Below are 17,610 nucleotides of genomic sequence, written 5' to 3' on the forward strand. Positions count from 1 at the left end.
TTATTTCATATATTAACTATTTGTTTATTTAAAACATTGTAAAATAAAAATAATGATATTTCTATAAATTTGTATTATTCTTTTCAATAAGAAGTTAAATGAGCTTCAATCAACAGCTGATACAACGGCTATGTTCATCTCGATTAGATAAACGACTATCACTATGAGTTCAAAAAAATATATATAAGGATTTTTTAATTATCATTATCTTAACTTTATTACATTTAATGTGATGCGTTTTGGTGGCAACATTTATTATCACAACAGCGTTATGGTCTTATTCAAGTAAATCATTATTTTTTCACAAAGTTAAATATAATACAATATCAACGCGAAGTTAATATAATGAAGTGATATAATTTGACGTGTAAATGCGAAGAACGTAACCAATTGCTTTTAAGTTTGAATAATTCGTGATAAATATCTCAGATAATTGCATTGCGATACCGATAATATGAAAGATTCTGTCGTTTAATAGAAGCTGCTAACATCGATTTGGACAGTGGAGGATTCAATTTTGATTTAAGGTCCAAACAGATCATGCGCCCGACGGCCGCACATTCAAATCGATCGTCCGTACATCATCTCAAGTCATCCTCGATCCCAAGCCCATCGACAACGTCGTCCATTTATCATCATCAACAGCAGCAACAACAGCAAATTCTATATGCTCCCGTTAGTAACCCAATGGTGACTCTTCAATCGTGTGGAACAGCACTTCATCCTTCGTGCGTTTATCCGAGTGTTCAGTCTCACGTTATTTCACCGAATTCCGCCCATTTACAACTTCAAGGTCTGAAAGATAGACTGTAGTTTGTACTCTAATCTCGTATATAAATCAGTTCCTTCTTTCTTTCTCCGTTCTTCTCAATTATATTTCATAAAACAGTCTTTCAGTAATAAAACGGCATTGAAAGTAATAAAAAAATCGTAAACTTTAACAATGTTATGTAAACCGAAAATGATAATTAAAATATTCTGTGCGAATGCAGGTAAAAACAATCGATGGCACGCCAAGAACAAGCCGTCCCGCGGTCAACAATACTGTCAGCAGCAGCAGCAGCAACATCAGCAACTCTCGTACAATCCAAAACCTGTAGTACTTTTCGATCAACCATCCACCAGCGTTGCATCGATTCCTCCATCGACCACATCCTTTTTAGTAGCATCATCCACGTTCACCCATGCTGGACCGTTGCACAACGAGCATTACAGTAACAATTCTGGAGTGACGCATCTGTTACCGCAGCCCTTCAATTTTAAGCCGCCCGATATGCAGACTCTTTGTCTCATCCAAGATCGACAGAACATTCAGCAACAGCAACAGCAGCAGCAGCAACAGCATCCGATGCAGAATTCCTACTATAATATCTCGGCCACAAATACTTGTAGTCTGCAAACCGTCAACGCCAACTCGTCTTTCCCGCTTACCAGCCTCAATCCTTACACCAGCCTAGCTAGCTTCAACAACAATCAATTTCCAGTAACAGTGCAGTCCTCTCCACTCTTCTCGAACCCGCCTGTTGATTTAATGCTTGCAGCACCGCGAGGAGACAAGCCTTCATCCACATTAGATTTCACACCGTTCAAGCATAACGCAGACAAGACATCGAATGCCTGCGAGTCTCAAGTCATTCCAACCGGTCAGAGTGAGAATGGCTGGCCTTCCCAGACCGAAACATTTTCCAAAACGTTTGCGCAAACTGTCACAGGAAATAACAGAAGCCTCGAGTCTGCCGAGTGTGCTTTGCAGAAATCTTTCTCTGCCGTCGCGAAGACGGACGAGGAACATTACTCTGATGAGTCTTCGAATAGCTTTGACTTCACCATTGAAGCCGAGAAGATGGTCTCTGCTCTGTGTAACACCACGTCTTTGAACGATTTAGGCAAGGAGGAATCGAAGCCTGGCAACAAGATTGACTCTATGTTGTTCAACGGTGCAGGCGACAATATGTCTAACAAGACGAACTGGTTTATAGATTTCTGCTCCGAGTATGAAAATAGAACGTCGATAGGCATTCAAACGGACGATTCGAGCGTCGACAGATCGCAGTATCCAGAGTTGATTCGAAAAACAGCTTACTGGGGATGCACTCAGGCTGAAAGTGTTCTCGATTCTGAAGATTTGCAAACGGATTCTAAGCGGAGCTGGTTAACTTGTCTGTCATCTGCCACCAGGACGGCGATCACGAAATCTTCGACTTGCATTCCGGTCTTTGCGGGGGATCGAGTTTTTGCCGACGATCTCATAAACGCTCTTCTGCGCATTAGCAATGGATGGCTGAGCCTTGATAACTATCTGAACAAACAGCATTTTCCTAATTTGCTGGACAGATTAGATCCTGAATTGATCGCGCGCTTTCAAACATGGGAAGAGAGCACGTGCGAGTTACTAAAGCAAATAGTGCAGACTTTTCAGAAATTTGGAGAAAATAAAGAGATGATGAACCAGAAACGCAATATGACATCGTCATTTCCAGGCGACGTGTCGCTTTATACGACCTACAATCTTTTCTTCCCACTGTTTTCGAGCTGTTTTTTTCAACAAAATCTTGGAAAATCTTCGCCGGAAAAACCATGCAGCGCGACATCGACATCGTTACCAACGAGCAGTCTGCGTAATTTTCAATACAACTCCAACTGTCAGCAGGAACAACAATCGATGAATCCTAAAGAAAGCAAATTGCGGAGCAAATGGACGATTACTGAGAATTTATCGTCGATGATTAACACTACAAAGTCCATGCCGAACGTCTCCGTGTGTCACTCCGACATCGGCAGCCTGGGAAGTCATAAACTTCGCACGAAAGATGCATTAGCCAAGAAATTTGATTTCACTCAGAAATCGCTGAACACCGAATTCTGGCAGCTGAGAAATAAAGTAATGGAAAGCAGCGCGGACGCAACGAAAGATAGAAGACACGATTACACGCCGGAAGATAAGCTTACGACATTAATCGATAACACCGAATCCATCCGATCTCAACATTCAGCAACGAACGCTCCTATGAGCTACAGCGGACTGTATGCGCGGAATTGTTTATCCTTCACGTTTCCTTTATCCAGCCATTCAGACTCTTCGTATTCTACTCCCAATTCAGGTGTTCCAACGTATAGAGTCAGTTATCCCACTTTCGGGTCTTATCCTAGTACCGATATCAATTCGAGAAACAGCAGTAACACCGAACAGATTTACGGAGTTAAAAACGCAAATATCAATCCGGTTTATGTCAAATCGCAAACTGAGCAACTAGAACTCCCGGCTGTACCTAGAAATAAAGTCACCCTGCTCAGTCAGATCGAGCCACGGACATTCGATAAGGAATCCGAAGAAATGGCAGCCAACTTGTCGGCCTGGTTCGCCAGCATGCGAAACGCACAGCCTCCAGCGGCTGCATCGACTTTTGAAGAGCCAAGGACGAACGAGAACTCGGCGCCGCGATTATTCATTCAGGAGATGCCCAAGTACTCGATGGTTATAGCCAAGCAACCGCAGTGTGACGCAAATCGGCAGTTCCAAGCGTTGCAAAATCTGCCGAACATCCAGAGCACACCTTGGGCCGCTGGCAACTTCATCGGCAATCGTTTCTACGTGCAACAAACACCCGAAGAATATGATAGCTCTGAAGACGTGCGAGTGTACATGAAACCGGGCAGCTACAATGTTCCCAAGAAGAGACATCAAAGAAGACCCAATCGTCGATCAAGCAATAGCGCGTCTCGCAATGTACACGCGAGCAGTCATCACAACGTGTGTGGTAATAATGGAAAAAATGTATCGATACCAGCATCATCGACGCCTCTATCTCACGCGAACGCGACAACCTTGTCCACCAACATCGGCAATACGACGCTGATAAAGACTTCGTTCCCGCTAGCTTCGCAGTTACCCGTGCCTCTGTTCAATCTTGAGACTTCACCTAGAATCTTGAAACGCACAGAATCTCTGTCGCAGAACACTCGTCAGGACGTCACCTGGAAAGCAGCGTGCGCCTCGGCTGAGATACTTCTTGAAGCCCTTAACATAAAGGACTGTGGTAATACGTCTAAAAACGTCGATTGCAACAACAGTAACAATAGTAACAGCGAGAAGGAAGATAAGAACGAAGATCTCGCTGAAGCATTAACAATCGTGTCGCAGCAGAGTGATCCGAAATCATTGAAGCATGATAACGCTGACTGTGCGTCTTCCTATGAAGCCTCAGAGGATGATTCGGAATCCACGTGCAGATTATCACCTAGCATGAGTGTAGTTTCAGTGTCTCAGTCGCGCGAGGATGAAAATGGTAAAGAATTTTATAAAATATATTTTTTAGATAATTCTGGTGAAAATTTTTCTCAGAGTTTTTCATAAATTTTTTAAAACTATTTAAATTTCTAAATTTTTGAATAACTTTATAACTTTTTAGAAAATTTCTCAGTTTTTTACGAACATTTTTTTACAAAAATTGGAACTTTTCAGAAGTACTGACAAAGTCTACACATCTTATCTAGAATTCTTCATACTTCAGTGAAATATTCTAAGATTTTTTAAATTTCTTATTTCTGTAAATTTCTGATAAAATCTTATAAAATCTGAAAAAAATCAAGTTTACTTTTTGAAAAATTGGAAAAATCTAAGATCTAAGAAACCCTTGAGAGAATATTTCAGAATTCATATATATGAAAAATTCCAAGAAAAAATGTAGACTTCTCTAAAAAAAGTTCCAATAAAATTCTGAAAAAAGTTTTCGCCAGAGAAAGAACTAATTAACACTAATTTATTAGAATAAAGAGTAAAGCATTATATTGAAATAATAAACTTTCTCGCGCGCGAGGATTTCACGTGTATTTCATTATTCGGATTATCGAAACTACTTAAAAATGTCTCGCGATCTTTTTGCAGATGGTACCTAGTAATAAGCAAAACAATCCTTTTCTAAAAAGCATGTTCAACAGCTCTCGGTATCAAGACCAACGTGAAAACGGATTCCTGGCTGATCAGGACTCTCAATAACGTGAGTATCGTCGGTAAGCAGAAGCGACATAAGGACAACGTAGATCGACGAAGTTTAGAGTCTTCGAATAACTCGGAAATTGACGTAAAACCAGATCAGCTCGCATTGTCGTTAACCACGGATGCAGATATAAAGACTCACGCGACAATCGTCGATAGCGAATACCCAGCGATCTTCTCTCGTGAGCATGTCGCTAGTTCTTTCGCGAAGAACGACGAAACGTCGACAAAAGAATTGGAAAGTCACGTCGGAAGAGCCACGTATTCTGAAACGGTACGAAGATCCATGAAAACAAACAACCTACACCTTGAAAAGAAAGAGCCGCTGAAGTCGTGCGCGACCAATTCATCGGTAACCACCGTAATACCAATTCCTGGCCGCAAGTGTCAGAGGAACGACCCCGTACAATCCTATCAACTTCTACACAAATCACGAAAATCGGCCGACAAGAAAACGATGAAAAATACGGACAGCAACGATCTGCAATTGGAGGAGGGATCGTGCATGAAAGTCGGCACTGTCAGGGTAAACAATATGTCAACTACCATGAAAACAAATCATGGGAAGAAAAAGGATTTGGAACATTTGGAAGGCAAGTGCGCCAGCAAATCGAGCGATCGTGGCTGGACGGTGTGGTGCAGTTCCAGGAGAAAACAGAGTCTCAGTCCTCTGATATTCAATAAGTTAGAGACGATTCATCGAACTATCTGGCAGATGGACGAGGCGAAGATTATCAAATATACACTCTCGTACGACAATAAGGGCGGCCAGAAGTCCGATGTTTCTTGAGCTTATCGAGTACAAGTTGAAAAATAGGATTTATCACAAAGTCGAACACGCTATACAAGATTTTCGTCGCATTATTAACAACGCGAAATTAGATCATCAGGTAAAAAATAGACAATTTTTTTGTATCCAATTTATTTCCTTAATTATCATATAAAAATCATAAGTATGACGCAATAAATCGATGCCTGAAATTGCACCATTTAATTTTTAAAACTAGATTGAATTTAATATTTAAAATTTTTTAAAAGAAATTTAGTTTCGAAAGTTGAATTTTTCTCGATTTTGTTTAATTCGCATAGATTTCAATTAGAAAACAAATGTTTTTTTGCAGCACGATGATGAACAAATAAAGAAAATTGAGGTGCTCTCAAAAAAATTGGAGGACTTACTCGAAGAACATTTCGGCAATTTGGACTTTGACAATATTACCGGCAGTCCGGGAGAAGATTCATCTATGCAGCTGCGATTTAAGACATCTGGACAGAAATTGATTGCCGGACGCTACGATAGCACGAAGAAAAGTATATCGATCATTGCGGAGGATTCTCCGCTCTACTGACTGTTGCTTTTCGTCAAAATGAAAAAAGTCAAAATTAAATTATTGCAGCAAAACTATTAGCGAAAGTAACGTTCTTTACAGAACATTGTGCGTAAGAACTTTTTCTAGTCACGAACCATTTTGTACGGTTAATATGATGTAGGTTGTTTTCTTTTTTCCATTCTCAAATATCGGAATCGCTGTCCGATGGCTATAAACTACTCGTTTAATTTTTCTCTCCGAATGATTTTATTAACTATGGAAAATGCGCATGTGTTCTGTCTGGTGATAACAATCTCAATTTCATAGTGATATCTTAGTAAAGGAAGAAAAACTGTATTAAATGCGAGCAATCATCGGACAGTATCGAATTTATTTTTATATGAAAAAGAAAGTAGTGTGCGATAGCAAAGTATCAGCGATATAATGTAATTTCCACGTTCATTGTTACGGCTATTACTTATAAAACAATTCGAACTTTTAACTTCGATGCTCACGTTCAGCATCGAAGTTAAATTAGTTATATCGTTAGATCAGAGTGATATGAATCGTCAAATATATTTCGCTGACCAGTCTGAATTAATATTATTGTCTAAATTTTTTTCTAAGTCTTTTGTTTGCAATCTAGTGTGTAAGTAAAATTAATGAAAGTATGATATAAATATTAAGCAAAATATTGAAAGTATTATACAGATTTTACTTCACGAAGCTCAGCAGTTCATTTTCGAGACTCGAGATTCAAGTAATGAAGCTGAAGAGACACAGATTGACACATATCGAGCTTAAAGATTTTAGAGTCCATTTTCTTTTATTATTTCAAAAATATCAATTTTTTACTTGTGTCATTTTTTTTATTAACAATATGTCCAAGCTGACAATTAAGAAAGTTTGGTCATAAAATTTTGTATTTATCAAATTATTATATAGTGACCTGTGTAGAACTCTCTGTAGTAATGTATATTTAAAAAAACAAACTCTGGAGTTAATTACACTTTATTAAGGCTGCTTTCGTCATTCTCCATTCTTCTTGAGCTTTATTGTTCAATAAATAATAAAGATATACAGAACAAGATTTGTGTAAACTATGTTTCCTAAAAGGAAAGCAGCCAAATATCAAAAAGATTCTGTATCAAAAGATTTCCATCGGTTAGTGAAGATCGCTTTATTGACTACCTGGGAGAATTTATTCACGGAAAGATGCGCGATGATTGTGATGTATTTCCGAAAGGTCTTTGGAGCTTGCATCAAAGCTAAAGGTGGTTTTGATGTTAATTATTATTTTTGGTATTATTATATTTAATAAGATTTTATTATAACAATCCAGAGTTTGTTTTTTTTTTTAAATATACTATGTACTAATATTTTATTAAACACAAAACTTTGTGGTCAAACTTTCTTTTATCATCAGAGTTGGTAAAGCTAATGTTTTTTTTTTTAAGATATTGTGTTTCTTAAATATGTTTTTAATGCTCCAAATATGCTTTAAACAGTACTATAAAAAAACATGTTTAAAACATATTCAAAACATCAATTAAGCATGTTTTAAACTATTTAAAACATGTTTTTTTGTCAACCCTGTTTATTACTCTATAAGTATCTATCATAAATACGAAGTTACTACGCACGCACCACCGCTTAGAAGTTGACACTTCTTACGGGGCGAGTTAGTCGACACGGATTATGGTAATGTCAAACATCACGAACATCACGATCGCGCCAGCCAGTCAGCCGGAGATAGCGATAATCACGCAAACGGAGTTGCAGACGTAGCGGCACTAGCGAACGACGTTCCTTGGGTTCTTCAGCGGAGAACCGCGAGAGAGATGCAACTGCTGCAGATCACCGAGAAGCAAAGCGTGAAGCAGATTCGCGAGTGAGCGCTGTGGCAGAAGGAAAGCGGCCCGCTCCCGGACGAACGAGACCCGGGGACGAGCACCGTTCTCGGCCGCGCGAACGCGCCAGGCTGTCAAGATGGATTGGGAGTTATTGACGATGGCGAGTCTGCATCTGACCGCGACTGAGCACCGTTATTACGGCGATATATTCATCTACTGCTGCGAGAACGCGGACAACGACAGCGTTCCCGTGATCAAAGTCGCCGAGTTGTTGCGCTCGGCTAACCTGCCGCGGGACGTCACGATGAAGGTGAGCTCCGTGGCATGATGGAAGTGCGACATTGACGATTCCCTGATATCAATGTAGCGTCGTAACAGACTTCATCTCAGTATTCGAGAGCTTCTTGTACTGAGGTGACATATGTGCAGATGGACAGACGAAACATTAGGGTCCGCTTGTGGAGGTTATGTCGTAGCAGTTGAACCGATTAAATTCGTCGATGAAAAATATCATTACTTTTGCTTTCCATAATCATTTATAGCTGGCTGTAGCTTTGTGAGGATTCTTCCTGTATGATACGGACTTCCAAGGGATGTCTTAAGGATGTCTAGATATGTCTCTATGTTCTTTGAACATCCTAAAGATTATGTGTTTCTTGTAATGTAACTAATGTATACGTTAGTTGCAATGTAAAGTAAGCTGCTATCGTTGCTATTAGATAGTTGTTAGAAAGGAAGATAAAGAAAAAAGAAAGAGAAGCATTCCATAGATACTCGGTTGTATATAGCTATATATATATTGTTAACATCAAGTATATATTTTTTTTCTGCTTGTAGATCTTGGACATCTGCATGGGAACCAAAGGTAACACGCATCTGGGCAAGAAGCAATTCTATGCAGTGCTGAAACTCATTGCGGTTCACCAGGCTGGTCTGGAGGTCTCCAGAGATATGATAACTGCATCTTTGGATGTTATTACTTTGCCAAGATTTACATGGCCAACCTCCGGTGATGAGGAAGGCAGAAGGAGTCCAGACATAACTAGAGGAGCAAAGAGTAGACATCATGCCCCTGAGAGCACTACCGAAAGTGAAAGCGAAGCAGAATCCCCACGTGAGACTGGTGGTAGCACAGATTCTCCTACACCGACAAACAGCGTGACTCAAGAGAGAAATGACGGTATGCTGGGTGGCGAGACAATCCTGGATTCTGTTTCCGGAGGTTGGCAAGGCTTACTAGTTTCTGAAGAGCAGAGACAACTGTTAGGCACTGAAGAGGAGAGCTCGGAGCGTCACAGCAGCGACGAAGGTGATGGGGAAGGTGATGGCTCTGGTTTTCCACCGGAGGAAGTATGGATTATCAGCGACGAGCAGCGTGATTATTACGCTGCGCAATTCGCGCAGCTGCAGCCTGATCCGGAGGGTCTTCTAGCCGGGCCTGTAGCTAGAACATTTTTCGAAAAATCACGGCTTCCTGTTTCGGAGTTACGACGTATTTGGCAGCTCGCGGATGTCACGAGGGATGGGGCGCTCAGTTTACAAGAATTCTACGTGGCTATGCATCTCGTCGTACTGAGGAGGAACCATGTGCCTCTGCCCGACGTTTTACCTCCGTCCTTGTCGATCTTGTTAGTCATGCAAACAGCAACAACTGCCGCGCCACAAATCCCATCGGCGACAACTGCTCAAAAATCACCACCGAACTCTGCGAATGCTCGCGAGAAGAATAAGGAATGGACAAAGTTTGTGGACTCGCCAACTGGAGCGAGCAGCTCCTCAGTTACTAGTCCAGGATTGCAGCTGGTGAATTTCGATTTCCAAAAGTCAGCTGTCGAACGCGATCCGAAGATTTTGCATCCAGTACCGTTGCGCTTAACGCCTGAAGCAGCGATTCTCGCTTCGGGTGCTAACGGCAGCAGTAGCAGCTGCACAACCTTGGGAGATGACGATCTGCAACATTCTGCAGCGTCATTAGTGCAACGACCTCTCGCAAAGAAACCATCTGCAGCTCCCGAAGACGCTGTCATCGTGACTCCTAAAAAGGAACCACCACCTCCACCACCACCCAGACCGTACAGAACACATGCGCGCAGTTCTAGTCTCGATCTTAATAAATTAGGTATATATATTATCCAAACTTCACGATACTACAATTACGAAACCCAAGTCTTATGCTACGAACTTGCATGTTTTGATAGGAAAAAATGGTCAAAGTTTTCTTGGAGCGCCGCCACTTGTACCACCTAGAATCTCTCCAGGAATTGTAAGTTTCTTATATACGATACAATTTTCTTATACCTTTGTAAAGGGTTGGATACTTTATTCTACATATCTTGTAAAAAATATAACTTTGTTTAAACGTTTTTTAAGTCAAGGATTATAATGATTCATTTTTGCTGCAGACTTCGCCTCGTAAATTAGTCGGTCAAAGGAGCGAGGGTGAAGGACAAAGAACGTTAAGCGAAAGTCAAGCTTTTGTCGCTGACTTCTCTCATTTTTCTCCTAAGAGTGAACTGCCTGAAAATACGTTATCATCTATAGAAAACACGGTACCACAATCTCAACAATTCACTGGAGTCTGTGGAGCATTTCATATTTATAGAAAACCGAGTCCAAGTAAGAAATTATCTCATTATTTATAAGTTTAAATATATGATTTTAAGTATTATAGATACTTCTAAAATAGATGCTTCAAACTATTTTTTCGATCGTATCTTTATTTTCCGTAATTACTATATGCTTAATAATTAAAATATAATCCTAACAGAACGAGATGGTGGCGAAGAAGAAAATAAGAACGAAGAAGATGAAAAGAGGTTAACCTTACAAGAATTAAGGGAAAAGAATGCGGAACTACGCTTAGTCTGCGAAGAACTGACACGTGAATTGGCTAGCGCACTCCAAGAACGTATAAATCTGCGTGCAAAACTCTTGCTCTTGACTTGATGTGATTACTATTCGCTATCATTCACTTGCTTGAAGTTATGAGGTATTATATCTCTTCGAATCATTGTAAACACATGTATTTAATACGTTATGCTAGTCTAGAATTCCTCTTTTCCCAATGAAGTATTCATTCACATTCATAACGATCAATATAGACAGACAGATGCGGCAGGAGACGCGATTTACAAAAAGAAATATTGCATAGATATTTTATACTTGAGATTGAAAGAATGACTATGACATAAATTATGTGAATCATGTATATACAAAACTGAGATTACGATCTCTAAATTGATATATAACAAACGAATTTGCTTTTGTCAAGTTTACCAGCTATTGTTCACATTTATATGTAAGTGTTAAAATATTCACTCTGGTTTAAAGCCTGCGTTATCGAATTCCTCCCTGTGATTTATTGACTTGTATACTATGTTTTGCATTGAAACTTCCTTTTTTATCGCTACGAATTTATATATATTTCCAGCATGCCGCGCATACAAATGCATCTATTATATCGTTCTATCCGAGTATAGATATTTGAAATTTCTGATTGTGATTTCTATGCGCAAAAACTTGTTAACTTTGTTAATTTTATAAGAATTATATATTTCATATTCTCTTCTCTGTAAACTGATGAATCTCTTCTAAAGAGCTTTGTTCGCCGTAAACGAAACTATGATATGTATTTTGAATCGTATTTGTAAAAACGAATAAGTTATATTTATTGTTTGCAACAAAATCGAATTGTATTTCGAATTGAATTTTCATACTATATAAAACTTTTACGAAGAAATGGCATTGATGGAGAAATGGAATAATCAGGATTGTTGTACGCGAAGTTATATTTTATTCCGTGATAACAAGTACCTATAAAACGCCTGTTAAACGTTGAAGATATATACGAGGAAAAAGTGGAATCTGCAGGAACAGAATACTTCAAAAATAAATTTATATAGATATATGATGCTCATAATCAGTTCACGTTGAATACATCGATTTTGATGTAGCAATTTTTTGAAATGATTATAGCAATTCCTATTATTATTGCTGTAAGTTGGTGCAAACTAAGGTCTGAGAAGAATATAGATCTATCAAAGCCACGTCCGCAAAAGTTATTCGATAAAAATCGAGTTAATATAATAATCGTCATTCATAATATCTAATAATAGCGATTACTCAATAAATATAGAATTACTTTATAGAAAAAATTACTATTATTTAAATAAAATTTTCTAACTTCCTACTCTTTAAAATTTTGGTCTAAAAAAAACTAAATTCTCGATTAAAATTCAATCTCCGTGGCTCAGCTCTATATAAATCTCAGCATATTATTTATAAATCGCTATTTTTATCCGATTAAATATATATTTATTCCTGATTAACGTTAAGGCCTTCATCACATTTTCCAAATTTTTACTTATTTTCCTATAAATAGCGGATAAATCAATTTGCCAAGCGACCGTCGTTACTATAAATAACTCTTTGTGCCATATAACGTGAAATTTTGAAATATATATATTGTAATCAGTAATCGTCTTGTCAAATATCACGAGACTTAGAAATAAAAGCTTGGAAAATCAACGAGTCATGCAACAAAGATTTTTTTGTAACTATATAATAGATACTGTGTAAAAATTATAGAAAATTAATACTTGTATCAGAATTGTTTCTGATTTATTGTCTGCAGTCCTGTAAAAAAGAAATGTAACAATGTAGAATACATATACAGAAGTGTCTGTCAAGTATGAATAAAAAAACTACTTTAGTTTCATAACAATTTTTATTGATGTCATTGTGTGAATGGAAAAATATTATGCAGAAGAAAAAAATTAGAAATATTTGTAACACATCTCTTGAATATGAATGAATGAATGATGCAAGTCGAGTATTGCAACTGCAATTCTATACAAGTACAGTAAAACTTCCGTGGTGATGTACTGTGATGGAATTCGATGAATAAAATCGCGATAATAAATTTAATACAACAGAATCAAAATATCATCCTATTGTCACACGCACTTCTGATTTTATGTAATGTTTACTTTGTGACACTGCAGGCTCTACTGTATAACACTCAAGTTAGAGTATTTATATTTGTTTTATTGGCAAATTGACTGTAATAATAACGAGATAAATATGTAGATTAGATATGAACACTATATATAGAGCCTGTCTTATTATTATATTTTAATCACCGACGAATAGATATTACTTTAGCTAAAATTCTATTAATTGTGTGAGAAAGAACGTACGTTCTAACATCTTTATATTTCGGATAGATTCCTGCTAGAAATTAATAATGACGCCGATTAATACAGTGTTTCTTACATCAGCTTTTTTTTACAATGATATGCTCCACACAGTGACTTCGAACGGCGAGGCCGGAGCTAGGAGGACACAGATGAACAATCGACTTCTGAATACTATTTAGTTGTCCTTGCTTTGCATAAACTTGATCAAGTCGATGACTCGGCTAGAATAACCGAACTCGTTGTCATACCACGAAATCAGCTTCACGAAGTTATCGTTTAGAGGAATGCCAGCCTTGGCATCGAAAATGCTGGAGTGGTTGTCACCAATGAAATCAGCCGAGACAACGTCGTCCTCAGTGTAGCCCAGAATACCCTTCAAAGGACCATCAGCAGCTTCCTTCACTTTGGCTTTGATAGCGTCGTAGGAGGCGGGCTTGCCGAGTCGGACCGTTAAGTCGACCACGGACACATTGTGCACGGGTACACGGAAGGCCATGCCAGTAAGCTTCCCATTGAGAGCGGGAATGACCTTGCCAACTGCCTTGGCAGCTCCAGTTGCAGCGGGAATAATATTTTGTGCTGCACCACGGCCGTCACGCCACAGCTGTTACCGGAAAAGCAAATAAATGTGTTATATAACAACAATCTCGAATGATCTCTCTTGCTAAACAGCTATGCATGATACACACCTTGCCAGAAGGTCCGTCAACGGTCTTTTGAGTGGCTGTAATCGCGTGTACAGTCGTCATGAGGCCCTCGACGATCTCAAAGTTGTCGTGGACCACCTTGGCGAGAGGTGCTAAGCAGTTTGTAGTGCACGAAGCGTTGGAGACGACCTTGAAGCTTGGATCGTAAGCCTCCAAGTTCACACCGACGACGAACATCGGCGCATCAGCTGACGGGGCGGAGATGATGACCTTCTTGGCGCCGCCTTCCAAGTGAGCCTGCAAATGCATTAAAAAAAAAACATTAAACTCAGATGTACTAGAGAATTCTACTGGAAGTATGAATTTTGTTTTGTTTCACGTACGGATGCTTTCTCGATGGTCGTGAACACGCCAGTCGATTCGACGATGTACTCAGCGCCAGCCTTCGCCCATGGGATTGCTTTCGGTTCGCGCTCGCTGAAGACGGCGATCTTGTTTCCGTTTACAACCAGACAGTTGCCTTCGGCTTTGACTTCTCCTTTGAACTTGCCGTGGGTGGAGTCATACTTGAACATGTATACCATGTAATCGAGACCGATGAAGGGGTCATTGATGGCGACGACCTGATTGACAGAGATCTCAGATTAGTAAAACAAATATGACCCGGCTAATTTTGTGGAACTATCTTCCTTTCATACCTGACCACCGCGCTCCAGGGAAGCTCTCAGCACGAGACGGCCGATACGACCAAATCCGTTAATTCCGATTTTGCTCATGTTGTCTTGATTGCAACTGGAAAATCGGGCAAGAACGTTAAAAGACACTACGCAACGACCATGCGCTCTGCGCGTGATTGCAATCAATGAAATCGGCGGAGTCATGTGAAATACATGCGAGAGAATTAGTCTCATTATTAAGAATTATTATAACAAATTATTGGGCGTTAGGTTAGAACTAAATAGATGTGTGACGTATGGTGATCCATCATTTGCTTCCCTGCCATTTTCAGAATATCAATCACGTTTCAAGGATACTTATAAATATCGCATATATGAAAGTTGATATTGATCGCGTAGACGCAACTGAAAACTACCAATGTTTTATCGTATCAGTCTATTAGTCTATTTTGTTTTATTAATCGAACATCATATACTGTAGAGAAAAAGTGTTTCGCATTATCAGTATTCTGTATTTAAGATTAGATTTATTAACGGACAAATTAAAAATCTTTCCCGTGTGTGTGTGTGTGTGTGTGTGTGTGTATTTTTTTTTATTTATTACAAAAAATACAATGGAGTTATAAATGTAATATAACGAAATTATCGGAGTTATAAACGTAACGAATTTATCAGAGAGATTCACAAATGCTTATATAATTTTGCTACGTGAACATAATTTAGTCTTGAATGTATCTTTGAGAATATAGTTGAGGTGAGAACAGTCTTGGCATAAGCCTCGACGGCACGATGTATGATTGGGCACCGGCGAATCTTATAGGTCAGGCAAGGTTAAAGGGGTGTGTCTCGAGTTCCTCGACATCCCGGCGTCCCTGAAAATGATCCTGACCTTGCGTGCGTGAGATTATCGGATCGGCGGCTCGATAAAACTGACGTAAATCGTCGCGCATCGTGATGCAAAATCATGCAATTGCATTCCTGACGTATGTAATTTACATCAAGGGAAATCTATTCGGACAACTTTGACTAAGCTTCAATTAACTAAATAATCGATGTCTGCAGTATTTAACAAAGATTGAGTTACTACTTTTTCATCTTGGTACATGGAAGAAAGATTAGATTAGAGAATAAACAAAAATTCTGCTATAAAAATTATCCAATTGAGTTAATCGAAATTTAATCAAAATTATCTTTATTATTCAAATGCATAAAAGTTGAAAATTACGATATTTATAATTTTGCGCAATCAAATTTTTTATAATAAAACCTATTTAATGTTGCAATTAGATTTTATTCGTATTTGAGAGAAATTACGATGGTTTGATATTTATTTATATAATTAAAAACAAACCGATATTTCTGTCACAGATATTAGTTTAAAAACTTCTTTTTTATAGCAAGAGGTGCCAAATTTTATTCTCAAATAATTATATTATTACATATTATTATTTGAGATGCAAAATCACGTTTATTATACACTTAAAACAATGATTCCTAATAAGCTTCTGAAATATAAGTAACTGATTAAAATATATGCCTGAAGATAGAAGTATAGCTGGACTTAATAAATAATAAGAAACTACCAAATCGTATGAAATAAATTCTATATAATACCTATTTAATAGTTCAACAGTTAAAATGGAAAATTTTTAATCAAAATCGTATAAAATCAATGATATAGTAATGCAATACATTTAGTGCACATAACGATAATTAATTTTATAGGATTAATGCTTGTTAATTGTGGATTTTCATCAATGTAGATCAACTTTAACCTCAGTTATCTTATACACTCTTCGTTTTTTCTAATCTAATTCTTAAATTAAAACTAGAAAAAGAAAGTTGAACCGATATTAAAGTTAATCCTACATTAGTGGAAGCAGATAGAAGGATGATATTAACAGTTCAATCTTATACTTATATCATAAATAATTTATATATCTTAAATTGCATTGATTCCACTCAATCAATGACTGAATAATTTCTTGAGATTATGTTTAAGACTATCTTAAATATAAGCTCAAATGCCATTCCAACAATACTCTGTTAAAGTATGCCTCCTAATCGTACGCGTGATGTCTTTTATTACATTGTAATCAGACGTTAGTATAACCGTGTAATTGTTGAGCGATAATATTGATCGCGTGAGAGCCGTCTAACGATCGTCATCCGCGTCATCAAATGAAGGGATTCTGTCGAATTTCAACGCGAATATCATGGACGGTAAGAAAAAGATATCACACCATCCGGTTACATCATCTCCTCGACTTTGTCACATCGCGTTTCTCGAAGGCTTTTTTGCAGAAATACAGTCGAAACATTCTGCAGTTGTCGCGACAGCAAATACTGGTCCAATCGACGTCACGAGAAATGGCCGGTGCAACTTAGGCCGTGGGATGGCAGACGCGATTTGCGGTTACGTGTCACACGTATGTTCGGGCAAAAAATGACGGGCGAACGAACGATTAGCAACGGATGATGATAATGGATTCACTAGGAGTAGGAGGAGAAAGAAAGAGATAAAACGGGAGTATAATTCAAGTAGAAAAGATACTTACTGCGTACCGAAAAACCAGTTCCACTCGATCCGGCTACTAACGAAGTAGTGTCATTTGAAGGGCACGGGTGCGATAATATAAAAAACGGTGCTTCGTGTCTAGTCGCCGACGCTCGGAAGCCCACGTGACTTGATTATCGATTGTCGACATGTTGACGCGCCGCGAAGTTCAACTGGATACTATGTCGGTATCGTCGATATCAAGAAGTTTTTAATAATAGTTTTTTAACTTTTTCGATTCTTTCAGATCTATTTGCCGCTGAATCTATTTAATATTAATGCGATAGATATCGACAATTAAGTGTTATGCCTGTTTTTTAATATAAATTAATTTTAATCTCGATTCAACTTACTCTTCATCTTTTTCTAATT

The 17,610-nt window shown here is 38.4% G+C and overlaps 3 protein-coding genes across 4 annotated transcripts; 2 read left to right on the forward strand and 1 right to left on the reverse strand.

Moving 5' to 3' along the window:
• Positions 1-193: 193 nt before the first annotated feature.
• LOC108761465 (uncharacterized) lies at positions 194-6,890 on the forward strand. The gene is given in 6 exon segments (XM_018508045.1): positions 194-285; positions 479-793; positions 993-4,286; positions 4,939-5,767; positions 5,769-5,886; positions 6,118-6,890. Coding segments are annotated over 5 exon segments (4,722 nt in total). The 5' UTR covers positions 194-285; positions 479-540; the 3' UTR covers positions 6,346-6,890.
• A 1,114-nt stretch (positions 6,891-8,004) lies between these two features.
• On the forward strand, positions 8,005-12,281 carry Reps (RALBP1 associated Eps domain containing). Its single transcript, XM_018508093.1, has 5 exons — positions 8,005-8,469; positions 8,997-10,278; positions 10,358-10,422; positions 10,562-10,775; positions 10,927-12,281. The coding sequence occupies exons 1-5, from the start codon at positions 8,296-8,298 to the stop codon at positions 11,103-11,105; spliced, it is 1,914 nt and encodes a 637-aa protein (XP_018363595.1). The 5' UTR covers positions 8,005-8,295; the 3' UTR covers positions 11,106-12,281.
• An 871-nt stretch (positions 12,282-13,152) lies between these two features.
• Positions 13,153-17,339, reverse strand: LOC108761437 (glyceraldehyde-3-phosphate dehydrogenase 2). Of its 2 annotated transcripts, none has more exons than XM_018507985.1 (5): positions 17,247-17,339; positions 14,703-14,796; positions 14,388-14,627; positions 14,047-14,301; positions 13,153-13,961 (listed from the first exon to the last, which is right to left on the reverse strand). In XM_018507985.1, exons 2-5 carry the CDS (start codon positions 14,778-14,780, stop codon positions 13,533-13,535), a joined length of 1,002 nt encoding a protein of 333 aa, XP_018363487.1. In that variant the 5' UTR covers positions 14,781-14,796; positions 17,247-17,339; the 3' UTR covers positions 13,153-13,532. The 2 variants fall into 2 exon arrangements, with proteins under 2 accessions (XP_018363487.1, XP_018363486.1); XM_018507984.1 differs by having other exon boundaries at positions 17,240-17,333.
• Positions 17,340-17,610: the final 271 nt, after the last annotated feature.

The sequence above is a fragment of the Trachymyrmex cornetzi genome, unplaced genomic scaffold (genome assembly GCF_001594075.2).
Source record: "Trachymyrmex cornetzi isolate Tcor2-1 unplaced genomic scaffold, Tcor1.1 scaffold248, whole genome shotgun sequence".
Taxonomy (NCBI): Eukaryota; Metazoa; Arthropoda; class Insecta; order Hymenoptera; family Formicidae; genus Trachymyrmex; species Trachymyrmex cornetzi.